This window comes from Geotrypetes seraphini, chromosome 15 (assembly GCF_902459505.1).
Source record: "Geotrypetes seraphini chromosome 15, aGeoSer1.1, whole genome shotgun sequence".
In the NCBI taxonomy this organism is placed as follows: domain Eukaryota; kingdom Metazoa; phylum Chordata; class Amphibia; order Gymnophiona; family Dermophiidae; genus Geotrypetes; species Geotrypetes seraphini.
The window spans coordinates 29214097-29240868 of NC_047098.1; the positions used below are offsets into that span (position 1 = coordinate 29214097).

The following is a 26772-nucleotide window of genomic DNA, read 5'->3' on the forward strand; positions in this document are numbered from 1 at the left end:
TTCTGTTGTCCCGAGGGCTTCGGGGTCGAGTCTCGAGGCGATGCCGAGGTTTCCGGGGCCGAGGTCAAGGCCGGGGCCGAGGCCAGGGCCGACCTCGAGGCCGAGGTGGAGGGTTGGTCCGGGGTGAAGAGATCTGCCATGCGGGCTTTTCTTCGGCGGAGGGCCCGGTTTTGGAAAATAGCGCACTGGGGGCAGGAGTCGGTTGGATGAGCCGCCCCCAGACAAAGGATGCACCGGCGATGCGGATCTGTGAGAGAAAGAAGCCGCTCGCACCGGGTGCACTTTTTAAAGCCGGTCAAAGGCCGGGACATTAAATCGAAAGTAGCCGCGGCTCGATTAGCCACGCGGCCACGGGGACCCGGAAGCCTCCGGGTCGTTGAAAACGAAGCAGGAATCAAGTAAAAAGGTAAGGAATTCGCGCACAGCGACTTAATCGTAAAAAAACAAGAAAAAATCGCGGTGCTAGAAGGCAGTTGGGGCAGAGCCTGAAAAACACGTCTTCTAGGCTCGCGGAAAATTTTGAACTGGAGACCACGAGGGGATGCACCCCCTAGTGGAGCAGGAAGGCACGCATGCGTGGAGCAGCAGAGCAAACTTAAACCTTCAATCAAGTTTGCTTGAAAATGCTTCCGCATCGGGGCTCCGTAGATGACGTCACCCACATGTGAGAATATCATGCCTGCTTGTCCTGGGATAAAGTAGGATTTCTCTTCTTCTTTTCAATATCTTCTTTGTGACACACATGGAGGGGGGGTAGTGAAAATAATTTTTACACAACATGTTATAATATGATATACAATATGTATGGGGTGATTGGAAAGTACTTGAAGGGTGGGGGGAGGGAGAGGGGATAAAAATATGTTTAGAATATTATGTATTAGATATAAAAGTGATATTGTGTATTCATTAGTTGTAATTCAATATTTTGTACACTTCATGTAAAATTTGAAAATGAATAAAGAATTATTAAAAAAAAAAAAAGAAATATACACCGTTTAATGTTGGGAGGGGGGAGGTTTATATATTATTATTCATACTGGGAAAAATAATAGCGGGAATGATGGGAGGGAAGGGAGGTAATTTTATCTATTATAAGATAAATTAGAAAGATTGTCAAGTGATATATTTAATTTTAATGTTTTGATGTTTGTACACTTGAATAAAGATTAAAAAAAAAGAACGTTTCCTTCACAATAAAGCTGGGTAAATTCCTTATGGGTTGTTTTGGGGTAAAGAAATGTCTGCTGAACAGGGAATTGTAAATTAATTTTTTAAAATTTTTTCTCTGTTATTCACCTGATTGATTCTCTGTAATGTGTTAAGTTAATCATTACTAATTGAAAAAGTTACCTTACAAATTGCTTTATATATTATTTGGTAACATTATAAGAAAGAGTCTTAAAAAAAATAAAATAAAATAAAAAGGAGTAGAGCCAGATCAATAGCTTCCCAAAAAAAGAGGAGGCCTGAGGAGATGCATATGCCAATTTTATTGAATCACAAATATAAAGAGCTCTCAACGTTCACCAAAAGATCCAACTCAACCTAGGCCCGTGTTTTGGCACTTTAAAGCTTGCATCAGAGTTGTTATCTTATGGTGATTGTGCAGTCATATAACATAAAATGAGTGTGTAAAACATAGAAGGCACAGCCAGGCACAACTTTTGTGGCTACAGTGTCCATTGCTGCTGTTAACAGCCTGAGGGCGTCATCCACGAAACCTGGTATGGACACTGCCAAGTGCAATATCACTTAAAATCTACAGGCAGTGCCCATACCATGCATGCCAGTGCCACTGCTTAAGGCTACATGTTTAATAAAATGCCACAAAGCGGATGCTCCATCCCAATGCAGTGTCTTTCTTACCTGTAAGCTTCCTTCAGCCTCTCTAGAGCCAGAATCAGCAGCTTGGTATCATGCTTGTAAGAGAGGGGAGGAAAAGGGATGGGAGAGAATCTCCTGCTCTCCAGCCAATGTACAGTGGTGGTGTACACAGCAACCGCCTCTTCAGCTGTGATGTATGGGCCATCCTACACACAGAACACAGAAGTGTTGTTAGCGTACTCCTTTCCTCATGGATTCTCAATCAAGTGACCTTTTAATAATATCCACAGTCAGCCAACATAAGATATATGCAACATTAGCAAGCACTATTGCTCTAAACTCTGGAAACCTGACAGCCTGCCTATCCCCCAGGATGAGTTTGGGAACCAGTGGTAGGGTTCAACTATTCTGCATTAATATCCTAAAGTGGTGTTCCATAGCCTAAGAGTTTTACCTTCAGGTAGTTGTGCTGCCTCTCCTGCTCAGCTTTCAAGTACAACCTAGTCAATCGACCTAAGTTCTTCTTGCAGACAGTTTTGTCCACAGTGGCCCCACGACGGATACGTTCTCTATTGTAATGTGCTGTGTTAGTCCACCAGTCTGCTTTTGCCTTAACATAGCGCAGAATCATGTTCTCTATTGGAGTTGGAAGCCCAGGTACCTGTAAAAATGACATTCAAGAACAAAGAATGAAAGATGTGCTTCAAAAATCACTTAAATGACAAGCAAGGATAGCATAGGAGAGTATGCTGCTGTATGTGCATGAAAAGCTCCCATTTATTTATTTGATTTCTATCCCGTCCTCCCCAAAGAGCTCAGAAAAGATTACATTTGGTAAGCAGAGGAGCAAATAATAGGCTACACCCACCTTCCAGGGGATGTTGGCTTTCCAGCACCTCCAGGCCTCACTCAAATGCTGCAGGATGGTCCTGGCTTTGTTTTGCTTGATTCCCTCAGGCATCATATCCAGAATATCATGCATAACAGCTGCTCGTAACTCCAAGTCAAAGTGAGACTCCACACGCTGTTTTGTTACAGTCTTAGCAACTCCTTTGGAGTGACGGCCTGAGAGAATATATAAAATACATGACCACAGACTGGAGCCAATATTTCTACTAGATGTATGATCCAAAAATTAAATATGCTTAATCTCAATGATCCAAATGTCTCTAAGACCTGTCTTAGGTTTATTATTTATATATCCAGATATCAATTTATACCACTGTGCGGCTTGGTGTCCCAGGAAGTTTGCCTGAAAGCACAAAAATTCCAAACTATACTGATTATTAAGATTTTTCCATTCAGGGAACCCCTCCTGAATAGCTTGCTTCAGTTGCAACCATTTGAGATTAAGCATCAAATTAATGCGTCTCAGTGGCCACGAATTTGGTCTTGGCGGATGAGATGTACAGTGTCCGTATCTATGAAACAAACTTGGTTCTTTTTGTTACATAGAGCATTTTGGACCCCAGTTCGATTACAAAAGTTAGACTCCTTTAAATCTAATAGATGCTGGCACTGTAATCTTGAAGCAGGGACTTTAGATCATTTATTACTCTACTGTCCCTTTATTATGACTTTTTGGAAACCAATTTGGCCCCAAATTAATTGTTTATTGGAGAATCATGTGGCATTATCCTATAATACAATTTTATTTGGTATGGCAATAAGAACAAAGAGCCAAATTTCATCAAAGAATAATAAACTTTTAATGATTGTGACAGGAGTCGCCATACAACAGATCACAAGTAATTGGAAAAATTGGAATAGACAATTATAATTTATGGTGGAATTCAATATGTCATATTTACAAAATGGAGAGACTAGCTGTACAAAAAGGGAATTTTAATAAATTTAATGAGATATGGGACCATTAACAAAATATTGCAATGAGTAGATACCATTTTACATTATAAATACAATCTACAGTAATGATACTTTTATGTATTATTGAGTAGGGAGGGAGGGGAGGTTATTCTATTCAATAAGAATAATTTAAATATTAGATTTCTTACATAATTATTAAAATATTACAGAATATTAATTTGTTATGAAATGTTATACTTAAAGCATATATGAGAGTTAATCAAGTGTGTATCTTTAAGTGCATATGAGTTTAACTGCTACACTTGTAACATGCAAAAATGAATAAAGAATTTAAAACAAAAAAAATAAATAAATACAATCTAAGGTAGAAGGGATGGGAGGGGGGAATTTGAATTTATTAAATGATTAGATCATTAGGAAAGATTATTGATGTGAAACATTTGATTGAATGTAAGAATGAAAGGGAGGGTGGAATGGGATAAAATTATTATATACTAATATCATAAATGATAGAATTTCAAATGATGTTTTAATTGACAAATGTTTAATATATATTTATTTGTTGTAAGGTGAAAAATGAATAAAGAATTACAAAAATTAAATATGTTCCAATATACAGAACAGAAATCCAGGAATACAGATGTACATTAATACTGAACTTACCTTCAAACTGTCTGGCCAACAGATTCCCAAGCCATCGCTCTAGCAAAGGAGTGATACCACGCATGAAAAACAGCCAAACTCTCCAGCCTGCAGCCCAAAAGCCACAGCCAGGCCCCTTGCCTACAGGACCCTTCAAAGAAATGAAGAAAAGTGTTAAGTGGGGAGGCAAATCAAATTTTTAGAGAAGTATGCTTCCTTTTTCTGAGCTTGAAATGCATTTTTCTGCAACCCTCTACTTTCTTATTCCCCATCAACTGCCTTTTAAATCAGTCAGTCATTTTTGGTACCACCTTCTTCCTTCCGTTTCATTCACTAAAACCTCCCCCCTCCCAGACTCCACTATCCCTCCCTAGGGATCACCATCCCTTGCCATGTTACCTCCTTTTCTCAGTCTTGTAGGCAAACCATGCCCATGAAGCTTACTCCCCTTTCCCCAATCCCCCCCCCCAATCCTAGTTGTACTGTCTTCTTCAGAGATACACCCTCCACTCCATGGGCTTGGAGACAGAACAGGGGCTGTATATTTTATTTCTCAAAACTCAAACTTGTCTACACATGAAGACTTGGACACAATCTGATTGATGACATACAATGTCTCACAGAAATGAAAAATTCAGCCTAGAAACATCTTTTTACTTTAATCTCTCATCAACCTGAGAAAGCAGCACATAAGGCAGAAGCAAACATTTTCCAGAGAACAAAAAGTTTTGAGGGTAAACAAGACAAGAAGATCAGGAAGGAATATCTATGAGAAGAAAAAAGTGCAGAAGTTGAAAAATGATAGACAGACCATCTCTTACCGTGTTGAATCTATAGTAGATCAAGTGTTTCAAGTCCTTACACATGCGGATCTGTCTCATCAGTTTGTATTTGTATCGGTACATTCCAGTCAACTGACCCACATGGGCAAAGATATACTGCAAGCCATCTGCCAACTGCAAAAGAGGCACACTGGTCAGAGCACATTACTGCAAAGAAAAAAGCCCTCTATGGTTGCCACACCTAGTGAACTATCATCCTTGAGTTAAAAATCAATCTAAACAAGTTTCTATTAAAAATTTGATATACCGCCTATCATACTTCTAGGCAATTTACAATAAAAAACATGTCAACAAGCATGGTACTAAAAGCTAAGGGGAACAGACAGGAGATGCAACCATGCTTGTTTATCCTATAAAAAATAGATAAAATCATTGAAAGATTTGATGCAAACATTGGGCTGGATGTTCAGCAGCCAAAAGATAAAGCATCAGTGCTTTACTTTATTTGTATATTCAATTGTGCCAACAGTTTAAATGATGCAGGCTAAATATACAAGCAAGGAGAAAACGGTTTGCCACTTTTATACATAAATCAAGTCTGCTTTTATGCTGGCTTACCTTTGCATCTAAATTTTGCCTGTCTATGGGGCCTTTATTAAGCAGTGCTAAAAAAGTAGCCTACAAAAAACAAAAGGAATTGACCCCAAAATATCCACAAAGAAAAAAATCCAGAGAAAACCAAAAAAACTCTGCGGAGTGACGATGTTCCCAAATGGACTTTATTAGAAAGTATCAAAGTTCCAAAGGTACCTTTGGAACTTTGATACTTTCTAATAAAGTCCATTTGGGAACATCGTCACTCCACAGAGTTTTTTTGGTTTTCTCAAAAAAGTAGCCTACACCATCTACGGCATGGGCTTTTCCCACACACTAAAGCCACTTTTAGCACTGCTGGAAAATGGCCAATTTTTCTATTTAGGCAATAATGGCCGTACACTAATTTTTCCATTAGCACGCGAGCACTCATTGACACCTATTTTGTAGGTGGTAAGGGCTCATGCATTAACTACATGCTAGTTAGCATGCAGCAATGTAGCTGCCTTAATTGGTTTGTGCAGAATATGCTTTCTCTGCCCCAGTGCTAAAATGTAAAAAAACCCTATTTTTTAGTGTGTGGGTAACATGTGCACATGCAAAAACTTAACTGCGGTAAGCACAAGATTCATTATAACTTTTGTTCTGACCCCTGGATTTCCCAACATGGAAACATTTGATCTTACCTGCTATTTTTCTTTCTTGAGTTCAATCCATCCAGTCCACAATACATGGGTTATGCTCAAACAGCAGATGAATACAGAGACTTAAGAGCTACGAGTTCTTCCCTAAAAGAGGTACAAAGGACCACAATGGTCCTATAACAATGCAGATGTTGACCACAACACCTCCTAAACAATTTATATGGGAGGAGGAAATCCAGAGTTCTTGATCATAAGACATATGCACTCACAAGAACTCCAATAACTACCCAGTGCTTTACCACCTCTCTAAGCTGAAAGTTACACCTTGAACAGACTAGACAAGCAACAGTAATAGGATGGGTGTAACAGTGCAAGTGGGGTTTGGGTTTGTGTCCATACAGCCAGATACAATCACAAGCAGTAAAGAAAAACTCTTTATTAACTCATAAGAAAATGGGTGGGCTCTATGCTGGTCTGGAGGGACTAAAGGAAAGCAAATTAGAAGGTAATATCCTAATATCCAATTTCTCCTTCCATACAAGTGCAGCTTCTCTTCAGAACGGCACAGGCTGATGGGAAGTACAAAAGCAGTTTCCTTCACAGGTGGGAACCTTGAAGACCTACCTCTAGCTCTCACACCCTGAAAGCTGCCTCACTGAGTTTGCACATCATTTGATAGTGCTGAGCGAAGGTATGCAGCAAGGACCACATTGCAGCCTTACATAAGTTAAGAGGAGGAACAAAAGAAAACCTTGAGGAGGTAAGCTGCCATCACTGCCTCCTTAATCCACTGAGCAATACAGGCTTTGGAAGTTGCCTCGCCTATCCTTTGACCACTGAAAAGCAAGCAAAGGAAGTTGGAACAATAAAATTCTTGAGTCTTCTCCTTAAACGTACTTAAGGCAAGACAAACATCCAGCCGATATAACCTTGTTCCGCCAAGCCATAAATCTCTCCCAGAACCAGCAAGGACACCGATTAAAATGGAAATGAGACAATGTTTTCGGGATAAAGGAAGGAATCAGTCTGAACACCACCACTCTTTCCTTCAAAAACTGAAAAAAGAATGGATCCCTACAGGAGAGAGCCTGCAACTCAACCCCAACATGCTGAGGTGATAACTAATAATACCGTCTTTAAGGTCTTTCAAAGAACAATTCGCTAGAGACTTGAAGGGGGCAGAGACCAATATGGAAAAAAACAAGGTTAAGAGCCCATGGAGGAATTGAAGAGCAAAAAGGGGGGGGGGGGGGAATGTATCAGCAACACACCCTGAAAGTAACAGACTACATTCCGAAGAGAAGCCAAACTCTAGCCCTTGATCAACCATCTTTAGAGAGGCCATAGCCAGTTTCTTGTTCAAACAGTCAAGTATATGAAAAGACTTCAAGGGAGAGATTTCTCAGCTGTCACACCAACCCTCCAAAATCTGCTAAGTGTTGATGTACGCAAGGGAGCCCAGAGCCCATTGAAAATATCCCGGATTGGATATGGTTGGAATGGTGACTCATGTTTCCTCTGCGACTTTGCCTTGTTCTTAGTATCAAAATGTCTAGGTTAAATAAAGAAAACAGAATATTAGTTGATACAGTGGTACCTCGGTTTACGAGTGTTTTGCAAGATGCGCAAAACATTTGCAAAATCGGTGCCTCGGAAACCGAGCATGGCTCGATTTATGAGCACCCCCCCCCCGCAATCCGGCACCCTCCCCCCTGCGATCTGGCACCCCTCCGCCACGATCCGCCCCCCCCAACGCGATTGGGCATCCCCTGCCACGATCCGGCACCCCCCTGCCACTTCTTACCATCATCTGGGCACCCCGAAGATCAGCCTCCTCGTCTGCTGGGTTTTGAGCATCTGCGCATGCTCAAGGCCCAGCAGATGAGGAGGCCGATCTTCGGGGTGCCCAGATGAGGGTAAGAAGCTGCGGGGGGGGGGGGGGGGGGGTTGCCCAATCGTGTCGGGGGGGTGCTGGATCTTGGTGGGGGGGTGCCAGATCGCAGGGGGGCCTTCGAAGGGAGCAATGCCGGTTCTCGGGGGAGGGGGGGGGAACACATCAAAGCGAGTTTCCATTATTTCCTATGGGGAAACTCGCTTTGATAAACGAGCATTTTGGATTACGAGCATGCTCCTGGAACGGATTATGCTCATAATCCAAGGTACCACTGTACATGGAAAACTTTAAGATATGCAAATAATCTAACACCTATTCCAATACAAAAATCAACAAATCAAACTATTTGGTTAAACTCCAAGATTCAAATTGGCGGTTTTAAAATCATCTGGAAGCATTGGATGATGGCAGGTATACATACGCTGGAAGATATATTATCTAATGGTAAGTTGCTTGAGTTTTCACAGTTGCAACATAAATTTGGTCTTTGTAAATCACAAAGTTTTAGATGGTTGCAATTGAAGCAAGCCATTCAGGCAGGGTTCCCTGAATGGAAAAATCTCAATAATCAATATAGCTTGGAATTCTTATGCTTTCAGGTAGATTTCATGGCACAGTGGTATAAATTAATATCAGGATTTGTGAATAAAAAACCAAAAACTGGTCTTTGGGACATTTGGAGCATTGAGATCAAGCATCAAATTACTGCGTCTCAATGGACACAAATTTGGTCTTAGAGGATGAGATGTAGTGTCTGCATCTATGAGACAAACTTGTTTTTTTCTTTTACATAGAGCTTTCTGGACCCCTGTTCGCTTACAAAAATTAGATAGCTCTAAGTCTAATAGATGTTGGCACTGTCATCTTGAGGCTGGGACATTAGATCATCTGTTATTCTATTGTCCATTTATATTGATATTTTGGAAATTGATATGGACCCAAATAAATAGGTTGTTAGAAAATCCGGTGTCCTTGACATATGATACTATTTTTTTGGCATGTTAATGAGAGCGAAAAATCAGATTTCTTCAAAAAACAATAAGCTTTTACTTATTTTGACAGCAGATGCCATTCAACAGATTACATTCAATTGGAAAAATCAGAGCAGGTTAAATTACAGTTTTTGGTGGAGTTCTGTATGTCATATATATAAAATGGAAAGAACATTAGCAATATAGAGAGGATATTTTAGTAAATTTCAAGAGGTTTGGGGAGATCCAGGATATTAAAAAAACACCACACCCTCTCAAGCTTAACCAACAAATTGAGACTGCACAGACTTACCATGTCCACCATCTGCTGGAGACTGAGGAGGACTGGTTTGTGCAGTCCCCTTGAGAACCACTTATAAGTTTACTTGAAAGCCAGTGTTTCTCAATCTTCATTTGCTGGTAAGAGAGTGCATAACCCACCAGTCTGTGCCAATCTGGAGAGACACATGGAAGTTACCATTCTCTGGTGGAATGTGCCTGAAGGTTCTTGGAGACCTCCGACCATTGAAAAATTAAGTCTAAATCACTACCTCCTTCAGCCAACATGCTCTAGTCAATTTTGCTATTATTTGGGATTCTGCCAGGTAATTTGTGAAATTTTGCTACTATCTGCTACTTGTAACCTGGATTGGCCACTGCTGAATGCTCCATTTAACCCAGTATCCTGCTTCCATGTGACCCAGTATGACTATTCTTATAGCTACTTTATCTTTTTTAGCTTGGCTTAACAATACAAATGAGGGAAAAAAGGTAGTGAAGAGAGGAGGAGGTACCAGATTCTGTGCTGTCCATCTGGGTAGGAAAGGGACCTAGACTCCTCTAGGTATCCCCCAAAGCATGGAAACCCATTGTAGAAATCTGGGTCTCCCTCTAAAAAGGTTGCTCAACTGAGTGATAACCAGTTCTCCAACTGGGCACAAGAGCTCATCCACCACAACAGCCTGCACCTGCTGGAGAGAAAATATTGGAGAACTGGTACTGCATGGTGCCTAATAGAGCAGGGCTCATAGCTTTTGGGTCTCGTCTCTAACTGCTGGTTGATGGACATAACCCACGTGTTCTGGAGTGGTCTGGTGGATAGAAAGGAATAATTTTTATTCAGATAATCAGCAATGATGCTTTCTATGCACAAAACCCCCACCCACCCTCCCAAAAACCCAAATCAAATTTATGCCATCAGCATTGGAACTGACTGCATGATTTTAAAAAAATAAAAAATATCAGGCCTATCATTTACAGTAAACACACATTTACTACACCTTTTAAAATTGGTAGCCCCTATGCTCTGCTGTTTCTGCCAAGTTGGTCCCACATTACCTGAAAAGCATCAACATTCCCCAGTCGGTACTGTACATGACTGTCCACCACCAGCTTGGTCAGACGCAAAACCTCTCGGCACAGATGGAAGGCGTTTCCAAAACGAGACTTCTTCCGTTCCTGGAAAGAAAGAATAGAGAACATTAAGACAGTTGCCTACTCTTTCTGGATCAAGCAGCTGCTACATTCCATGATCTCTCTAACAAAGAAAGGAGAGCCCCACAAAGTTCACAGTTAAGGATGAACACCTCTAATAAACAAAATCTAAAGGGACAGCTAGAAAGTTGGTTTCTTGATAGTCATTAATAAAGTGAGTATGAATGTGTGTATAGTGTGAAAGGGGCACAAATGAGCCAGTACCTTGGTGGTCAGGGTTTTCACTGGTTTCAGGTTAAAGTTGTAATCCAAATGGAGATAGTTGAGATTCTTTCTGTGGATAAGCAAGTTCAGCATATTATAGCCCTGACGGCACACCTGCAGCCCAACTTCCACCCAGTCCAGCTTTGTAGACTGGAAGAACTTTGTGGCCTTGAATGAGCGGAATAGATATCTGTGGAGAGAGAGAAAGAGAGAAGAAAGAACTTATTTAGCCATGCAGTAGCTTAAGCAAACTGTCTAGCAACATAGAAGCAAAAAATCTGCCCACCTCTTTTTCTGTGCTTTAGGAGGTCGGTGCTTCAGTGCATTCAGCACATAATATTTCAGCAGCTTCTGATAAGAGACTCTTACTTTAACTGGCTGACCCGCTGGACAATGCTCTCTGTACCTGAGAACAAGAGATGAACCATAAAATCTCTCTATCAAAGATCTAGATAAATTAGTAGAGATGGGATTTGATAATCAAAAAGGTGGCAAACATGGGTTAAGCATACATTTAATTACAGTTTTAAACCTTTCCAAGTTAAACCTTCCTCTTTAGATGGTTCTCTTCTTGCCATATTCTATTGCACAAATAAGATTCATGCCACTGTAAGCAATAAAATTTGTTACATTACATTACTCACCAGGAAAAGCAGTGTTGCTTACCTGTAATGGAGGGAATAAGCCAGCCATACATAGGTGACAATGCCAAGTCCAGCTATAGGATCACAGCCTTTTGCATGCATTTGAGGCCTGAACCAAACTAATAGAGGCTGACCAAATTTCGATTTCGGCTATGATGCTGAAACCAATCCAAACTCCATTTTCTGCCCTGTTTTGACTGAAAGGTTAATTTTTGACCAAAAATGACCATGCATTTTCAGTGGAAGCCGGAAATTTGCATTTTGTTTCCCCCTCTCCCCACAAGCAGGAGTTTTCCCTCCTCCTGGCCTACTCCCCTTCCTCTTGTAGGCCCTGTGGGCTTATCTTACAACACCAGGGGTGTAGCTGGGGCAAGAACTGTGCCCCGTTACTCCTGTCCATTCTGGCTCTGCTCTCAAAATGGCTGCTGTGACTGGGGTATCACTCCTATTCTGACTATACCACTAACCATCAGGAACTATAAGGTAGTCCTAGAGTGGATTACTCGTTATGTTTCTTTTTTATTTTGTACTGCAGTTATGATCTTGCATAACAGATTATATTGTAGAGTGCTCCAAATAAATGCTTTTGATAAAAATAAATAGGAATTTAAGTCTGTAAATTTGGGATGATAAGTTCCTTAGGAATTAGCCTCTCTGTGGAGTTATAACATTAGCTGTCACTCCAAGTGTGGTACAAAGTCAGCCACTGTAAAAACACCATGGTTTTTAGTTTGTTTTTATTAGCTGCAGTCAGATGAGTTAAGGAGAAATTAGGTCCTCACTTGCTAATTTTCTTTCTTTTAGACTCTCCAGACTGGTACAGTTCACTGACGGGTAATAGCTCACCATGACCAACAGGTGGAGACTGAGACAAAACTTTGGCTATAATACTAATAGCTGTGCTTCCCTCTAGTCTAACCAGTCTGCTGAATAGCCAAGTAGAACTAAGAAGTGCTAATTATAACAGTAACAACACTCCTAACAGGAGTAACTAACATAGAGCAATACTGTTGGAAATTGCATAGAAGAAGCCCCTTCAGCAAAACATCCCCACAGCTCGCCAGCTGAGCCAAAGCCACTGTTCTTTTGATATCCCCGACCCTATAAAAATACTAGAACCTGCAGAAAAAACACATAACAACAACAGACAGACAGGATGAGGACTGTACCGGTCTGGAGAGTCTAAAAGAAAGAAAATTAGCAGATAAGAACCTAATTTCTCCTTCTTTAGCATCTCTCCAGACGGGTAAAGTTCACTGATGGGATGTACCAATACAGTACACATCATGGGTGGGACCCCGGAGGGCCACCACCAGAACACACTAACCGAACACTGTGTCCTGACACGCCTGGTCATCCACATGGTAGTGTCGCACAAATTAATTCAGAGAAGACCAAACTGCAGCCTTACCGATATCCACTGGAGGCACCAGAGAAAACAGCCCAAGAAGCTGCCTGACCCCGAGTGGAATGAGCTCTTGAGAAAAACCGAAACAGGCTTCTGAAGAAGAAGATAGGCGAAAGCGATAGTCTCTTTGATCTAGCGTGCAATGGTAGCCTTGGAAATGCCATCTCCCTTACGAGGACCCGCTAAGAGGACAAAAAGATGATATGACTTCCGGAACTCTTGGATCCACTGAACATAAGAGCAAAGGACCCGAAAGACATCCAACTTGCGCAACTGCCTCTGTTCCGAAGAGCTCTCCCGACTACCCAAGCCCGGGAGGACCACGGACTGGTTGACATGAAAAGGCGAGACCACCTTCTTTCCTTTCTGCCGAACAGGCTGCTCCCTAGAAAACTCCAGGAAGGGAGGCCTACAAGAAAAAGCCTACAGCTCAGAAACACATCTCGCAGAAGTAATGGCCACCAGGAAGACTGCCTTGAGAGTAAGGTCCTTCAACGAGCAGGAACCAAGAGGCTCAAAGAGAGGGCACACTAGCACGGACAGGATCAGATTGAGATCCCAGGCTGGAACCGAAGGCCGCACTGGAGGCCGAAGCAATTTAGCCGTCCTCAAAAAGCAAACCACGTCTGGAAAAGTTAAACACTTTCCCTGCAGCAAACTGTGAAACGCAGACAAAGCTGCAAGCTGAACCCGGAGAGAAGACCAGGCCAGGCCATCCTGCAAGAACTCCAAGGAAAAGAGGCACAAAAGGAGACCACTCCATGCACAGCATACCACTCTTTAAAAATACTCCAAACCTGCACATAAGCCCGAGAAGTGGAAAGCCTCCAGGACTCCAAGAGCATGAAGATCACTTTATCTGAATAACATTTCTTACCTAGGCATTTCCTCTCAAGAGCCAAGCAGTAAGACAAAAGGGACCCAGATCAAACATTGGAATGGGGCCCTGAGTCAGAAGCTCGGGTGAGAGGGGCAGCGGAAGAGAATCTGCCATGAGAAGATGAACCAGATCTGCGTACCACAGGCATATGGGCCAGTCTAGAGCCACCAGGATTACACGGCCGGGGTGCCGAGCAATGCGAAGAAGGACTCTGCCCACCATTGGCCATGGAAACACATACAGGAGACCCACCGTTGGCCAAGGCTGTACCACAGCATCCAGCCCCTCAGCCTAAATATCCTTGCGCTGACTGAAGAACCATGGAGCTTTGGTGTTGACATTCGTGGCCATCAGTATCATAACAGGTGGCCCGAAAGACTGCACAATCAACTCGAAGCCTGCGGGACCGAGACACCACTCTCCAGGATCGAACACGTGATGACTGAGGAAGTCTGCCTGGACATTCTCCTGCTATGTGGGAAGCCGAGATGTCCCAAAGAAGAGTCTATGCCCACAGCATGAGCAGAGCAGACTCCTGCGCCACCAGATGACACCTGGGCCCCCTGACGATTGACATAAGCCATCTCCATGGCACTGTTCGAGAGAACCCAAACAAACTTGCCCATCAACAACGTCTGGAATGCTAGCAATGCCAACTGGATGGCTATGGTATCCAGAACATTGACTGACAAAGACGCCTCCTCTGGAGACTAGCTGCCCTGAGCTGAGTGACCAACACATTTAGCTCCCCAACAGACTTCACTGGTTCTCTAAGCCATATGACTTGCCAGTATCAGTGGCAAGGCTTACAGCTGAGGCACCTCTAGAAAAATTTGGGGGAGTTGTGACATTCTGGAGGTTGGACGGACCCTCAAAAGGGTTCCCCCCCACCCCCCAAGCTCAGTCCGGCACCAAATGGGGACAAGAAGACCACTAAACAACTTCCAACAGGCCTACACTAACTGAGGGAAGATTGGCACAACTTACCACACCTGCTGAGACTGAGAGAACAGACTGGTTAGACTAGGGAAGCACAGCTATTAGTATTACAGCTAAAGTTTTGTCTTAGTCTCCACCTACTGATCATGGTAAGCTATTACCCATCAAGAACTGTACCAGTCTGGAGAGATGCTAATGAAATAACATTTGCAAACCCCCCAATTTTCCTCATAGGCTGCAATAGCCTTACTCACTGTGACCTGTGCTGGCAATGTGCTGCAACCTGCCTCAGCTCCAAAGGTAGCTGGATCTGGAAAATCACTGCCTCAAACAGAACATCCTTCCAGACCGGAATCTTCAGGCTGCCAGTATTACTGAGTCTCCAATTCCCGCAGAACAGACACACAAAAATGGGGGGAGGCGAAACACAGCAGACACCCTGTGAGACCCCGCTGAGCCCACTATGGATGCCTAACAATCTGTGCACAACCCTGCAAGTAGTAGGTGAGCAATGCTACCAGGGGATGGCCCTGAGCTCCTAAAAGGCTTCTGCAGGCTGGTAGCAGGTACCACAAGGGACTGGCCTGTCATTGCAGACCTTAGTCTGCTTCTCTTCCACACAGGCAGAGCTGGACTCGTGAATAGGGGAGCTCTTAGCACTAAAAGATGAAGAAAACAGGTGAAAAACCCAAACAAAAATAAAGAAATATCAGAAACACTCCTTCTGGCTCACGTTCAGAAGGGGAAAAAAAAACCGTAGGGCGCAGCAGAGCCCTCTGTGAAGTAAGAGGGATTCAAAAACCAGAGTGGATTCCTTCTGTAAGGCTTCCGTGCAAAGGGATATAACTTGCTCATCCAGAATGACATACCTATTGCAATAGAAGACTTAACAAGGGGATATGAAACTATCTGTTGCATACAGGACTAACTCAAGGATAACTAGTTCCTCAGGCTCTTTCAGTGATAGAATCTCCCTCAATTTTCTTTCAGTACTAGTAGCAATTCCAGCACAGCATCCCTTTTACTCTTTACACCCCAACCTATGCCCAGAACCATTATCTTCCCAACCCTATTTTTCTTTTATTTAATATACCCATAGAATATGGAACAGTGTGGGAAGGTTACCAGCAAGTTAGCTCCCTTTGTGCATAGTACTTTGCATGGTTGTACAGACTGTATGTCAAAGACTTTTGTTTAAATCTTTTATTATTTTTTAAAAGTTAACAAAAATGCAATACAGTATCTACACAAACAGCATTATTCATATATGCATTTATAATAAATCAAAATCCCCATAGCGTGATAACCCCCCCCCAACCAATACCTTGCAAGAGAATAAAACCATGATATAAATATCTCTCTCCCACCCTCCCTCCCCCTGGGTGTGTGTGCAATATACCAACAGGATCAAAGGGAAAAAACAAACAAACAAAAACCCCAATTATAACGCATCCGTAAAAGATATCAAAGGGCCCCAGATTAACTTAAATCTCTTAATATGACCCATTATACCTGCATTCATTTTTTCAAATCTATAAGTTAAGCATAAACTTGCCCACCAAAAATTAAAGTTAAGGCGATCCCAGTTCTTCTAGTTACGCGTAATCATTTGTATGGCTACCCCGGTTATGATAAGGAAAAGCCGCCCTCTATATATGTCCAATGAGGGCTTCAGATGGAACATCGTCCCACATATGACTGCCTTGTATGTCAAAGGAATCGATGCCTCAAGTATGTAAAAGACTGATCCTAGCTGTATGCACCATTGCAGCACAGGGTCAGAATGTATTATGGCATATCAGGCAGGTTAAGATTCTTGTCATAAAGGGCTGCTTAATGGAGCAACTGTAGATCACATGTTATCAGTCTTACTTTCATGTTTTAAGTTGTTCTGTATTTTATGCTTCATGTTTATCGGGTTATGAACTCTAGGAAGTTGGATAAAACCCCAATTAAATTAATCAAACACAGGAGTAACAATGGCGCGTAAAGGCTCAAAATCACTAGCACAGAATCTTTCCTTTCTCCAGCAAGCTTTCGGTATGGCAGTACTTACCAATTCTTAACAAGGGGAATGTCAATGGCTCGCCGTGTCCTGCCTGATCTCAAGTTAAAAGGTCGTGGTGCCCACAGCAAAGCAATCCCATTGGCAGTATTATCTGTGTACAGCGGAGTGTCTTTAAGAAAAGGCTCCAAAGACTCTGGTAACTCAAACTCTTCATCATCATCAGGCAGTGGTTCCTGACTCTGAAACAAAGGAAATCAATTTGCATATTTCAGGTTACAAAAGAAACAGTTCCTTGGTTGGGGCCACCTAAACAACTTGTTACAAAAGTCTATAGTAGCCTATCAGAAAAGCAAAGAGCTGATTAAAATGTGTCTCCTCCTTGGTACCTTAGGAAAAATATAAAAAACTATTTCATCAGAAGAGTTTTATAATATGTCATAACTACGGTCATATACTAGAAGGCTAGTAGAGTCCAATACCACCTGGATTGAGCCCTGATGGAAGATCTTCCCTCCCACAACACTGCCCCATATTGGAAGAAGGAAGGAAGTCCACTTATGTTCAACATAAGTTGTGCCTATCTATAGTCTAGAACAGTGGTTCCCAAACCTGTCCTGGGGGACCCCCAGCCAGTCAGGTTTTCAAGATATCCCTAATGAATATGCATGAGAGAGATTTGCATACCTGTCATTTCCAATATATGCAAATCTCTCTCATGCATATTCATTAGGGATATCTTGAAAACCTGACTGGCTGGGGGTCCCTCAGGACAGGTTTGGGAACCACTGGTCTAGAAGTATGTCCCATCATAATGTACATTGAACTTCTGTATAACCCCTTCAGGATCCTCAATATTTCAAAGGCAAAAGGAAGTTCACTGCAGAGAAACCAAGCAAAACATGCCATTGCAGGGAAGAATACTACCCTAATCATGGAAAGTATCACACTTGAGTCCCCGCACTCACCTTAACAGAATGCCTATGAGAAATTGGGTTAATAAGTGGATCAAAGTAGAAAGCGGGAAGGTCAGGATCCTCTGTTTTGATGAAAACCACATTAGGTGTGTGATACCTAGGTCAAAAAAGAATGTATATCAATATCACAGGAACCACGACATAACAGCACACAATGGGCATGTCAATATGCAATCTGTAATACTTACCACGTCAGGTGTACATGATGTGGCAAATTATTGTACAAGTAGGGAAAGGCAATCTTGTACTCTGTCCTGATCGGCTGTCGAATGATGATCTTGTTTATGTCATTAAATTCATTCCAGTCTTCATCCCTAAAAAAAAAAAATCTTGGGTGTTTCCTTCTCATTGCCTCATCTACAAGTAGCAAATAACCAAACAACTCCTTCCTTATATGATCCTTCTCCACGCATCCTTTAAAGTTTAAATCTATTCTCTACTTCTATTAGAATGCAGATACAATCCAAACCATTCTTGAAAAATGTTCCTTCTCACCCATTCTACACTGCAGGATACTTTGAAAACACAAAGGGATAGTTTTTAATTAAATTCTTCCTCTTCTCCTTCTACACTACATTGCCTCCTCCACTTCCAAACAGCATACAGAGCACAATTAACAAATGACACTGTGCTTTAACCCAAAACCACTACTACCTCATTCCTTTTGGGATTGTTGGACTATCCAAGTTTATTGGCAGTCTTAGTCCACTACTTACTGGGCTTATTTCTGAGTCCCATTGCAGGTACTGTAGCTCAATTGGTTCTAGACCTGCTAGGGGCCTTCCTAAGGGGGGGGACCCCTCTGGTGTCGTTAAGGTGTGTCTTCTTGTTCGCTGGACTGCTTCTGAGCTTCCCTCTTTCTGGACCTGGAGATCTTTGGTGCATAATTTGGACACCTAGGAGGCTCGAGAAGCAGTTGGTTGCCCTCACCGCAGACATAGTTTTTTTGCTGGTCTGAGGAGTCTATTTGGCTTCCCTATCTCCTAGAGGACGTAGTCTCCTTTTGAACCCTCTTGCCTAGCTTTGATGCTGTGCACCGCATTAGCTACTGGGATCGGTCACTGCAGGCACCCTTTTACCTTTTGTTTTTTTTTCTCTCTTTCATTTTGGGGTCTTCTTACATTAGCTATCAAGAGCCACAAGAGTATGGGCCTTTGGGATCTTAGCGACCTCTTGGTCAACTTCTGTGTGTTTATCTGGGGGGGGGAGAGGAGCTTCTGTTTGGGGTCTTTGCTGGTTGGGGAGATGGGGGGTGGGGATTGCTGCTTTTGTTTTATCACCTAACCACAAATGTTGTATTGTTGGATGCTGGTTCTTTTGATTTTGTTCTATTCATTAGTGCCTGTTTGGCATTCGCAATAAAAAAGATTTGAACATAACCCAAAACCACTACCAACTGTATGTGTCCTAAGAGAGGCAAAGAAATATCATAATACATGGTTCATCACTTACTGAAGGTTAATATCCCGGACCAATGGCTCAAACTTTGGACCACCAGGAATGGCCATGTTCAGAGCTTTGGAAGTGAAGAACGCCTTAAGATCAAACAGGTAGAAATAGTTATCATCCACCAGGTCTGTAAGGAGTTGATTGGCTAAACGATACAATGTTGACATCATAGGAAGGGTGAACTGCCAGCGTTGGTATGTTGATCCGTTTACATATCTAAAAATAAAAGAAACAAAATGAGTGGACAAAAATATGTCTTTGCTGCAATGTGTATTCAGATGTGAAATTTCCACACACATGCCCAGTCAACAAGGGCAAACATAAAAAGAAGAGAATTCTAGCCATGCTTCAGACAGGTCGAGCAGATTCTGTCAGGTCAGTGGTACTCTATTCAAGCTCTAGAAACATACTAGAATTACTAAGGACTTAGGAGGGTAACAGCTTACTCTGCCCTCCCACTCACAGTGCAAGAGCTAAATGGGGCCTGCATTAGAAAGCAACTGGAATTGTTGGGGGGGGGGGGGGTCTTAGCCAAAACTGAACTTGCAAGTGAACCAGCCTAGCACCCAAATGGAAACAGTCTCTACTCCTTCCCACTGCCCCCCCCCCCCCCACAACCCAAAGAAGCTTACAATTTCTTTCTCCCTCCTCCCCCCTCCCCAACAGAAGCAACCCTCCTCCTGGACCCACTCCAGTGAGCTAATGGCTAATCAGGGCAGGAATGATCTCTACTCATTCTTGCCCATGCTACCTCAACAGTCAAAACGGCTGCCATGACTTCCAGCAGCCCAGGAGCAGGGGAGTTGGGGGAGAAGAGAGTCATGGAACAAAGCAAAAATGTATCAGTGTTATCAACCAAAACTAGGCCAAATGTGAATTTTGGGCCAGTTTTAGTGCCAAAGCCTGGTCAGCCTCTATCCTGCATGAGACTTAATGACTTTATTAGACTTTAGCTAAATCAGTAGTTAAAGGCAATCGCCTAAATCATTCTCCCTCACTTCTTGCTATCCCTGAGTGGCTGATGATCATAGAACCAATCCAGGACAGGGGCATCTTCTTCAGGATCGAGTTCTAGTTGAATGGCCTCCAAGGGCTCTACATCCAGAATATTGTCTGCATAATCCAGTGGCGGCTCCTCATCGTCAAAGGGGGGGAACCTCATTCTCTTAAAGTGTCGCCTATCTCTCTTCTCACGTCTCATCATGATCCACATAGATCTGGAAGACAGATACAAGTACCACATGGAGTAAGAACAGAATAAGAATTACACAAAGCATGCTTATCTCTTTATGTTACTACATAGTATGAGGCAGAAAACATACATTTATGTGTAATGCTCCAGTTGGAAAAACAATCATAATAAACTACAAACTTTCACCATATCTCTCACTACCTAAAAGGTATCCCTTTCCTAGCCCAATCCATTTGCACAGCCCGCACACCCCTGGGTCTATAATACACCTGGCACAGACCTACTCCTTCAGATCGTCTCAGCATTAAATGCCATGTTTTTTTTATTATCAGAAGAAACATGCTTACCCCCATTGTGAAATGTAAACTGGCTCAATGACCCATGGAATCTCACTAACAAAGGAGATGGCTCCTGTGATGTGGTATAAGACAGGAACATCTCGGATCTGTTCCCAAGGCATTGGCATATTCTCCAGAAGCTTGAGGACAGCATGAGGCATATACTTCAGAGCCCTACAACAACAACAAAAAAATCAATTTAGTCATAAAAAATCAATTTAGTCATGCCACAAAAAGGAGTGATCATTGTACAACTTTTAAACCACTGCCGTTCTAAAATTAAAAGGCATTATGCAAGTTCAGCCAACATTTGGCTATACTGTATGTAGATGGAAGTTTCTATGATGGAAACTAGGGTAGCCTAAAAAAATTAAAGTTCATGGGACACGACCTCCACAAGTCTATTTATGTTCTATAACTGGCTACTGTTAATTGTGCTAATTTATAATTTTATAATAATTATAGGTTATAATTTTAGAGAACATTTAAAAGTTGCTCAACTTTTTTTAAATTTAATACATAAAATAGAAGTACAGAATTTATATTAATTTTCCATCTAAACCTGAATTTTGTGAGCAAAAGAAATTCAAACACATAGGGCTCCTTTTACGAAGGCTCGTTAGGGCCTTAACGTGCAAAATAGCGCGTGCTAAATTGCCGCGCAAGCTAACTGCTACCGCCTCTTTTGAACAGGCGGTAGATTTTCGGCTAGCATGCACTACAGCGCGTGCTAATCCAGTGCGTGCGCTAAAACGCTTAGCGCACCTTCGTAAAAGGAGCCCATAGTGTTACTTACAGCTGAAAATAGGCTTGTTGGCCTAATGATTTATTATGCATTGTTCAATGTCCAGTGATGACTGGTAACTGATGTCATTATTCCACATTAAATACAAAACGTTTGTTATGTGCGAACATTGAACTGTAGTCCTACGTTCGATCAGTAGTCATCAGTATGGCTTTGGAACAAGTTGGAAAAGTCTTTCTTTGCTGAGCAGTGAGGTGAAGGAGGAGCTGCTTCCGCTCCTCATTCTTTGTAAGACTTGAATTATACTGCTGCATTAAGGCAACTGCTATTTTAGCGGAGTCGTTGACTACTGTCATTGATGATGCTGACTGCTTCAAAACACTGATAGTTTGGAGCATTTTTCCAGTTTGCAGGATGATATGGGGACAAATTTGTCCCCACCCCTGCGATATCTATCTCCATCCCCGTGAGTTCTGTCCTTGTCCCATCTCTGCAAGCTCTGTCCTCATCTGCACAAGCTTTGAATACTTATAATTTTAAAGTGTTTGAGGTTTGTGCAGACAAGGACAGAGCTTGCAGGGATGGGGCAAGGACATGGACAGAACTCGTGGGAATGGGACAGGGATAGAGATTGATCCCACAGGGACAGGGATAAATTTGTCCCCGTGTCATTCTCTAGCAGAATCTTTAACCAGAAATTGTTGAGCCTTTTTCATCCATTTGTGTCAAGAACACTAATGACATAAGTTTTCTTTGCTATTCATGATGCCAGGCCAATGGGACTGAGTGACTCAAGAGGGCAGTTGAGATGTTTCATTGAACTTGTGGATTATGGAAGCTGAAGGTTTACCACATCTTGGACTTTACTTCATTGCTTAGTCAGTCATCAAAAAAGGTCAGACCAGCCAAAATTTCTGACAAGTACCACAGATGTCTGGTGAATGTTGTTGACACAGCCTTGTTTAGCTATTTCTGGAGTTCTGAAAGCAGAAGCAAGTTGTTGAGTAGTGCTTTTACAAGAGGAGGTACTTCATGCCAGTAGGGGATGTAGATGAGGCTAAAAAAGATAACTACTGCTGGAACAGAAATATCTTAATACTGTAGATGACCTTCACTATTCACTGTGCATGGTGGAAGGCCCTGGGTACTTGAAATGATGGTTTCACTTGAGGCTGTATCAAGACAGCTGCAAGAAAAATTAAACAGAGCTCAAAAAGCTCCTTGTAGTCTTTCCTTGGATGTGATGCATTCAAGGTTGCTCTGCAGAATTATTCACAGCTACTTCATATGAATCTGAATTCAAGAAAAAGTGTGGGACAGGCACGTGGGATCTCTTAAAGAGAGTACGAGATAGTGGATGGGCAGACTGAATGGCCCATATGGCCTTTGTCATGTTTCTATGAATCCTGGTCTCTGTGTGGCCAATTTTGCTAAAATCTATTAGACACTGCAACATCTGTCCTCCACTAACTCTAAACAGTTGGGTGAAGACACTTCCAAGCACCAGTTTCATCATATAATGGTCAACAGGCGAGCCATGCTAACTCTTGTCCTACAGATAATTTCAAGCTTGTATTAATCAGAGTAGTATCAAACACCAGTCCCTGAACTCATCTCCAAAGACTCCACTCATCCATTACTGTGAGACAGGCTTCTGCTTGCTGTTTGCCAATTATTGGAACTGAGTAACCTCTCTTCTCCATTGCCAGTGACAAGTATTACAATTCTGTCAACCATTAATGTCCAGGAGGAGTTTTCCATCCCAATGCAACAGTACTAGAGTTTCTGTTGTTTCATCAAGGAATTAATTCTTCAGAATAGCTGCCTCCTCACGGTTCTTGCATCATATACATCATGGCTAAGTACTTGAAATGATAGCTTTGCTTTATCTGTATCCAGGCAGTCACAAGAAAAAGTAAACAGACCTCAATAAGCTCCTTGTGGTCTTTCCTTGGAAATGATGATTTCAAGGCTGTTCTACAGAAAGCTGCAATTTCTTTCCGAAGGACTGAAAAGTCTGCATCAAACATATCTGCTGCAACCTCATACAAATCAGGGCTGTGGAGTAAGAGTCGGAGTCGAGGAGTCGGAGGAAATTTCGGGTACCTGGAGTCGGAGTCAGAAGTACAAAAAACTGAGGAGTCGGAACATTTATCTACCGACTCCATTTTTGAACTTGGCATACCAATCACGAGTGATTCTTTCAGCTACAGCACCCACTATAAACACAGCACAAATGTTGCGAGCAGCTTCTGCGGCCTTAGAACCTTGATTAAAAGCAAAAAGAAGGTGGTGTCGAAAATGCTCATTTCTCTCAACTTGACATTCCATTTTAACGATCTGAAAATTAACCAGTGCTGTAGAGTCGGAGGAAATTTCGGGTACCTAGAGTCGGAGTCTGAAGTACAAAAAACTGAGGAGGAGGAGTCGGAACATTTATCTACCGACTCCACAGCCCTGATACAAATCCAGGCCTATGTATGGCAAATTTTGCTGAAATCTTTTGAACACTACGTCTAATCCTTTACTAATTCCAAATAGTTGGGTGAAGATGCTTCCAAGCACCAGTTACATCATATGATGTCAACAGATGAGCTATGTTAACTCTTGTCCTATTGATAATTCAATGTAGATGCATGCACCATTCTTCAGGACTGTAATACTGGTATCAAACACTAGTCCCCGGACTCATCTCCGAAGACTCTACTCATTCAGTACTGTAAAACAGGCTTCAGAATGCTGTTTACCAGTTCCACAGACAATTTTTGGAACCTCTCTTCTCCGTTGCCAATAACAAGTACTGCAATTCTGTTGACCATTTCTTTACTTCCAGTAATATCCAGGAGGAATTTTCCATCCCAATGCAACAATAATGGAGTTTCTGTTGTTTTGTCAAGGAATTCATTTTTCACAGTGGCTGCCTACTCACAGTTCTAGTAAAGAGAACATCAAAGTAAGCTTCTTGACAATGTCATTTCATTTACATCATGGCCAAGTGCTTGGCAACAGCACCAATGACAAATATGGCATCCTTATCTGACAATTAACACAATCTAAAGCACTGGTGACTTCAGGATGTGCAAGGATTTTCACCTTTGGCCATTTTGACCGAGAACTGGGACAAGGGGTTAAGCTGACTTCAAAATCAGCATCTGAATATGAACAAAATATCAGAGTCAACTTAAGCAATATTCTTAGAATCAGATAATCCACTAGTCAAAGGAAGAGAAATAGCAGTGTAGAACTACTGAAAACAGACATTTTCTACCTCTACTTGGCTGCAAACTTACTAGAGATTTCTTCTCGCACTCTCTTTTCTATCCTCTTTTTTTGCAAGTACAGTGTCAATGCCGGCCATGCTGGTGAAAACAGAGACTGTGTCTGAATTCAAGAGGGCCTGGGATAGGCACGTGGGATCTCTCGGAGAGAGAAAGAGATAATGGTTACTGTGGATGGACAGACTAGATGGGTCATTTGGCCTTCATTTGCCGTCATGTTTCTATGACAAAACATCTCACCTCTGCATGATTAGAAATTGTCTGTCTTCTACAATTTTCATTGTGACTAATGTATCACTAGTAGCAACAACAAAAAGATGGATGAGACGTTCTCTGATCATGTTTGTTGCATCTGTGCCGGTTCTTTTTTAGCTTCTCATATTCATCATAAAGAAAGCTTCTTCAATATGTGAATCCTGAGTTTATTCATTGATGTGGTATTCTTGTACATTGCCAAATTTCTAAGATCTTAAACGTGGCCAGATGAGCTGCCTCTTTAAAGCAGCCTTTTTATCAATGTATAAGCACACCATCAGTCAAAGAACATCCCTATTGTTTGGAAGATCTGAACTGGACAGCTCATTAGTGCCCTTCCCTAGCAGTTATACTTCAGCATCACTTCTAGTCTATGACATTTTAAATTTTTAGTTTTTATCCTAAAATAGAAACATAGAAATATGATTGCAGATAAAGGCCAAATGGCCCATCCACTATCTCCTACTTTCCCTAAGAGATCCCAAGTGCCTGTCCCACACTTTCTTGAATTCAGACAGTCTTTGTCTCCACCACCTCTACTGGGAGCCTATCCACGCTTCCACCACTCTTTCTGTGAAAAAGTATTTCCTTAGATTACTCCTCAGATTACCTCTTAACTTCATTCTATGCCCTCTCATTCCAGAGCTTCCTTTCAAATGAAAGAGATTCACCTTATGCACATTTATGCCACACAGGTACTTAAATGTCTTTTTCATATCTACCCTCTGCTACCTTTCCTCCAAATGTGACAGAGTTGATTTCCAAAATGTGACATTAACTAGGTTTTTAACTGCCTATTTATTACTAAACTAACTTTCTGCTTTGCAACAGTACTATTGTAGTACTAAGTTCAAATAACAATAAAACTGTTATCAATAACAACAGATTCAAAGTATCCAACCATTGTTAAGTATATAAGTTTGTAACCACATTGTTATAAATAGTCAGCTGCATTATGAGGATATTGTAGGATCATATATCTTATCTACATGAGTAGTTTATCTATATGTTATCTACACGAAGTAGACCGTATTCAGACTTGTGGGAGGCATGTTCTGATAAGGTTGAATTTTTACCATAGTGTTATGGACCACCCTAATCTAATGGAGACTTAAAACAAACATCAAAAGATGAAGAGAAGAGCTCAGTAGCAGTGCTATGAATTATCTTGGGTCCGCCCAAGCTCCGTCCGGCCAAAAACAGGGACAATAAACCCCCTAAACAAGTTCCAACAGCCCTACCAAGGGAGATGGGTACAGATCACATCAACACCTGCTGGAGACTGAAAGAAGACTGAGGGAAATAGAGAAGGGAGAATAGTATATACTGTCCCAAAGTTTTGTTTTCAGTCTCCACCTGCTGGTCATGATTGGATATATACCCATTTGTAAAGATTAACCTCTACTGGTCTGAAGAGTGCTAAAGAAACTGGTTTCAGTTCTCAATTCAGGCTTCCTGTTCTCTGGGCTGGCATTCACAGCGATAGGTGGAAGAAATCATGGACAAGGTCATAATGATATCTCCTGGTATTCAAAATTGGGGTCCATCATTTCAGAAATCCAGAATGAACACCATCCGGTGTTTGGACCATCACTGCAATTACTACTGTAGATTATACTGGGAGGCAATATAAAAACCAGGGAAAAATAGTTGTGAATGAAGGCCCTGGTTCTGAATTGCAAGCCCCCCAAAATGTAACAAAATACTACTAAGTCAAAAAAGATTCAAAAGGGCCACTAGTGAGCCTTTTGGAAAATGGCTGCTTGGTCCACTATGTCCTCACCCC

The 26772-nt window shown here is 41.9% G+C and overlaps 1 protein-coding gene across 3 annotated transcripts in view; it reads right to left on the reverse strand.

Moving 5' to 3' along the window:
- PRPF8 (pre-mRNA processing factor 8) overlaps positions 1-26772 on the reverse strand; it is a 117661-nt gene that overhangs the window by 69601 nt on the left and 21288 nt on the right. For all 3 annotated transcript variants that reach the window (XM_033921365.1, XM_033921363.1, XM_033921364.1), the window contains exons 4-17: positions 20718-20882; positions 20177-20395; positions 19182-19394; positions 17918-18043; positions 17721-17826; positions 16804-16994; positions 11163-11282; positions 10877-11066; positions 10517-10636; positions 5115-5249; positions 4315-4444; positions 2693-2889; positions 2279-2485; positions 1867-2030 (exon numbers count right to left, since the gene is read on the reverse strand). In XM_033921365.1, the coding sequence (XP_033777256.1) occupies positions 1867-2030; positions 2279-2485; positions 2693-2889; positions 4315-4444; positions 5115-5249; positions 10517-10636; positions 10877-11066; positions 11163-11282; positions 16804-16994; positions 17721-17826; positions 17918-18043; positions 19182-19394; positions 20177-20395; positions 20718-20882 (2283 nt within the window). The remainder of the gene's footprint in view (positions 1-1866; positions 2031-2278; positions 2486-2692; positions 2890-4314; positions 4445-5114; positions 5250-10516; positions 10637-10876; positions 11067-11162; positions 11283-16803; positions 16995-17720; positions 17827-17917; positions 18044-19181; positions 19395-20176; positions 20396-20717; positions 20883-26772) is intronic.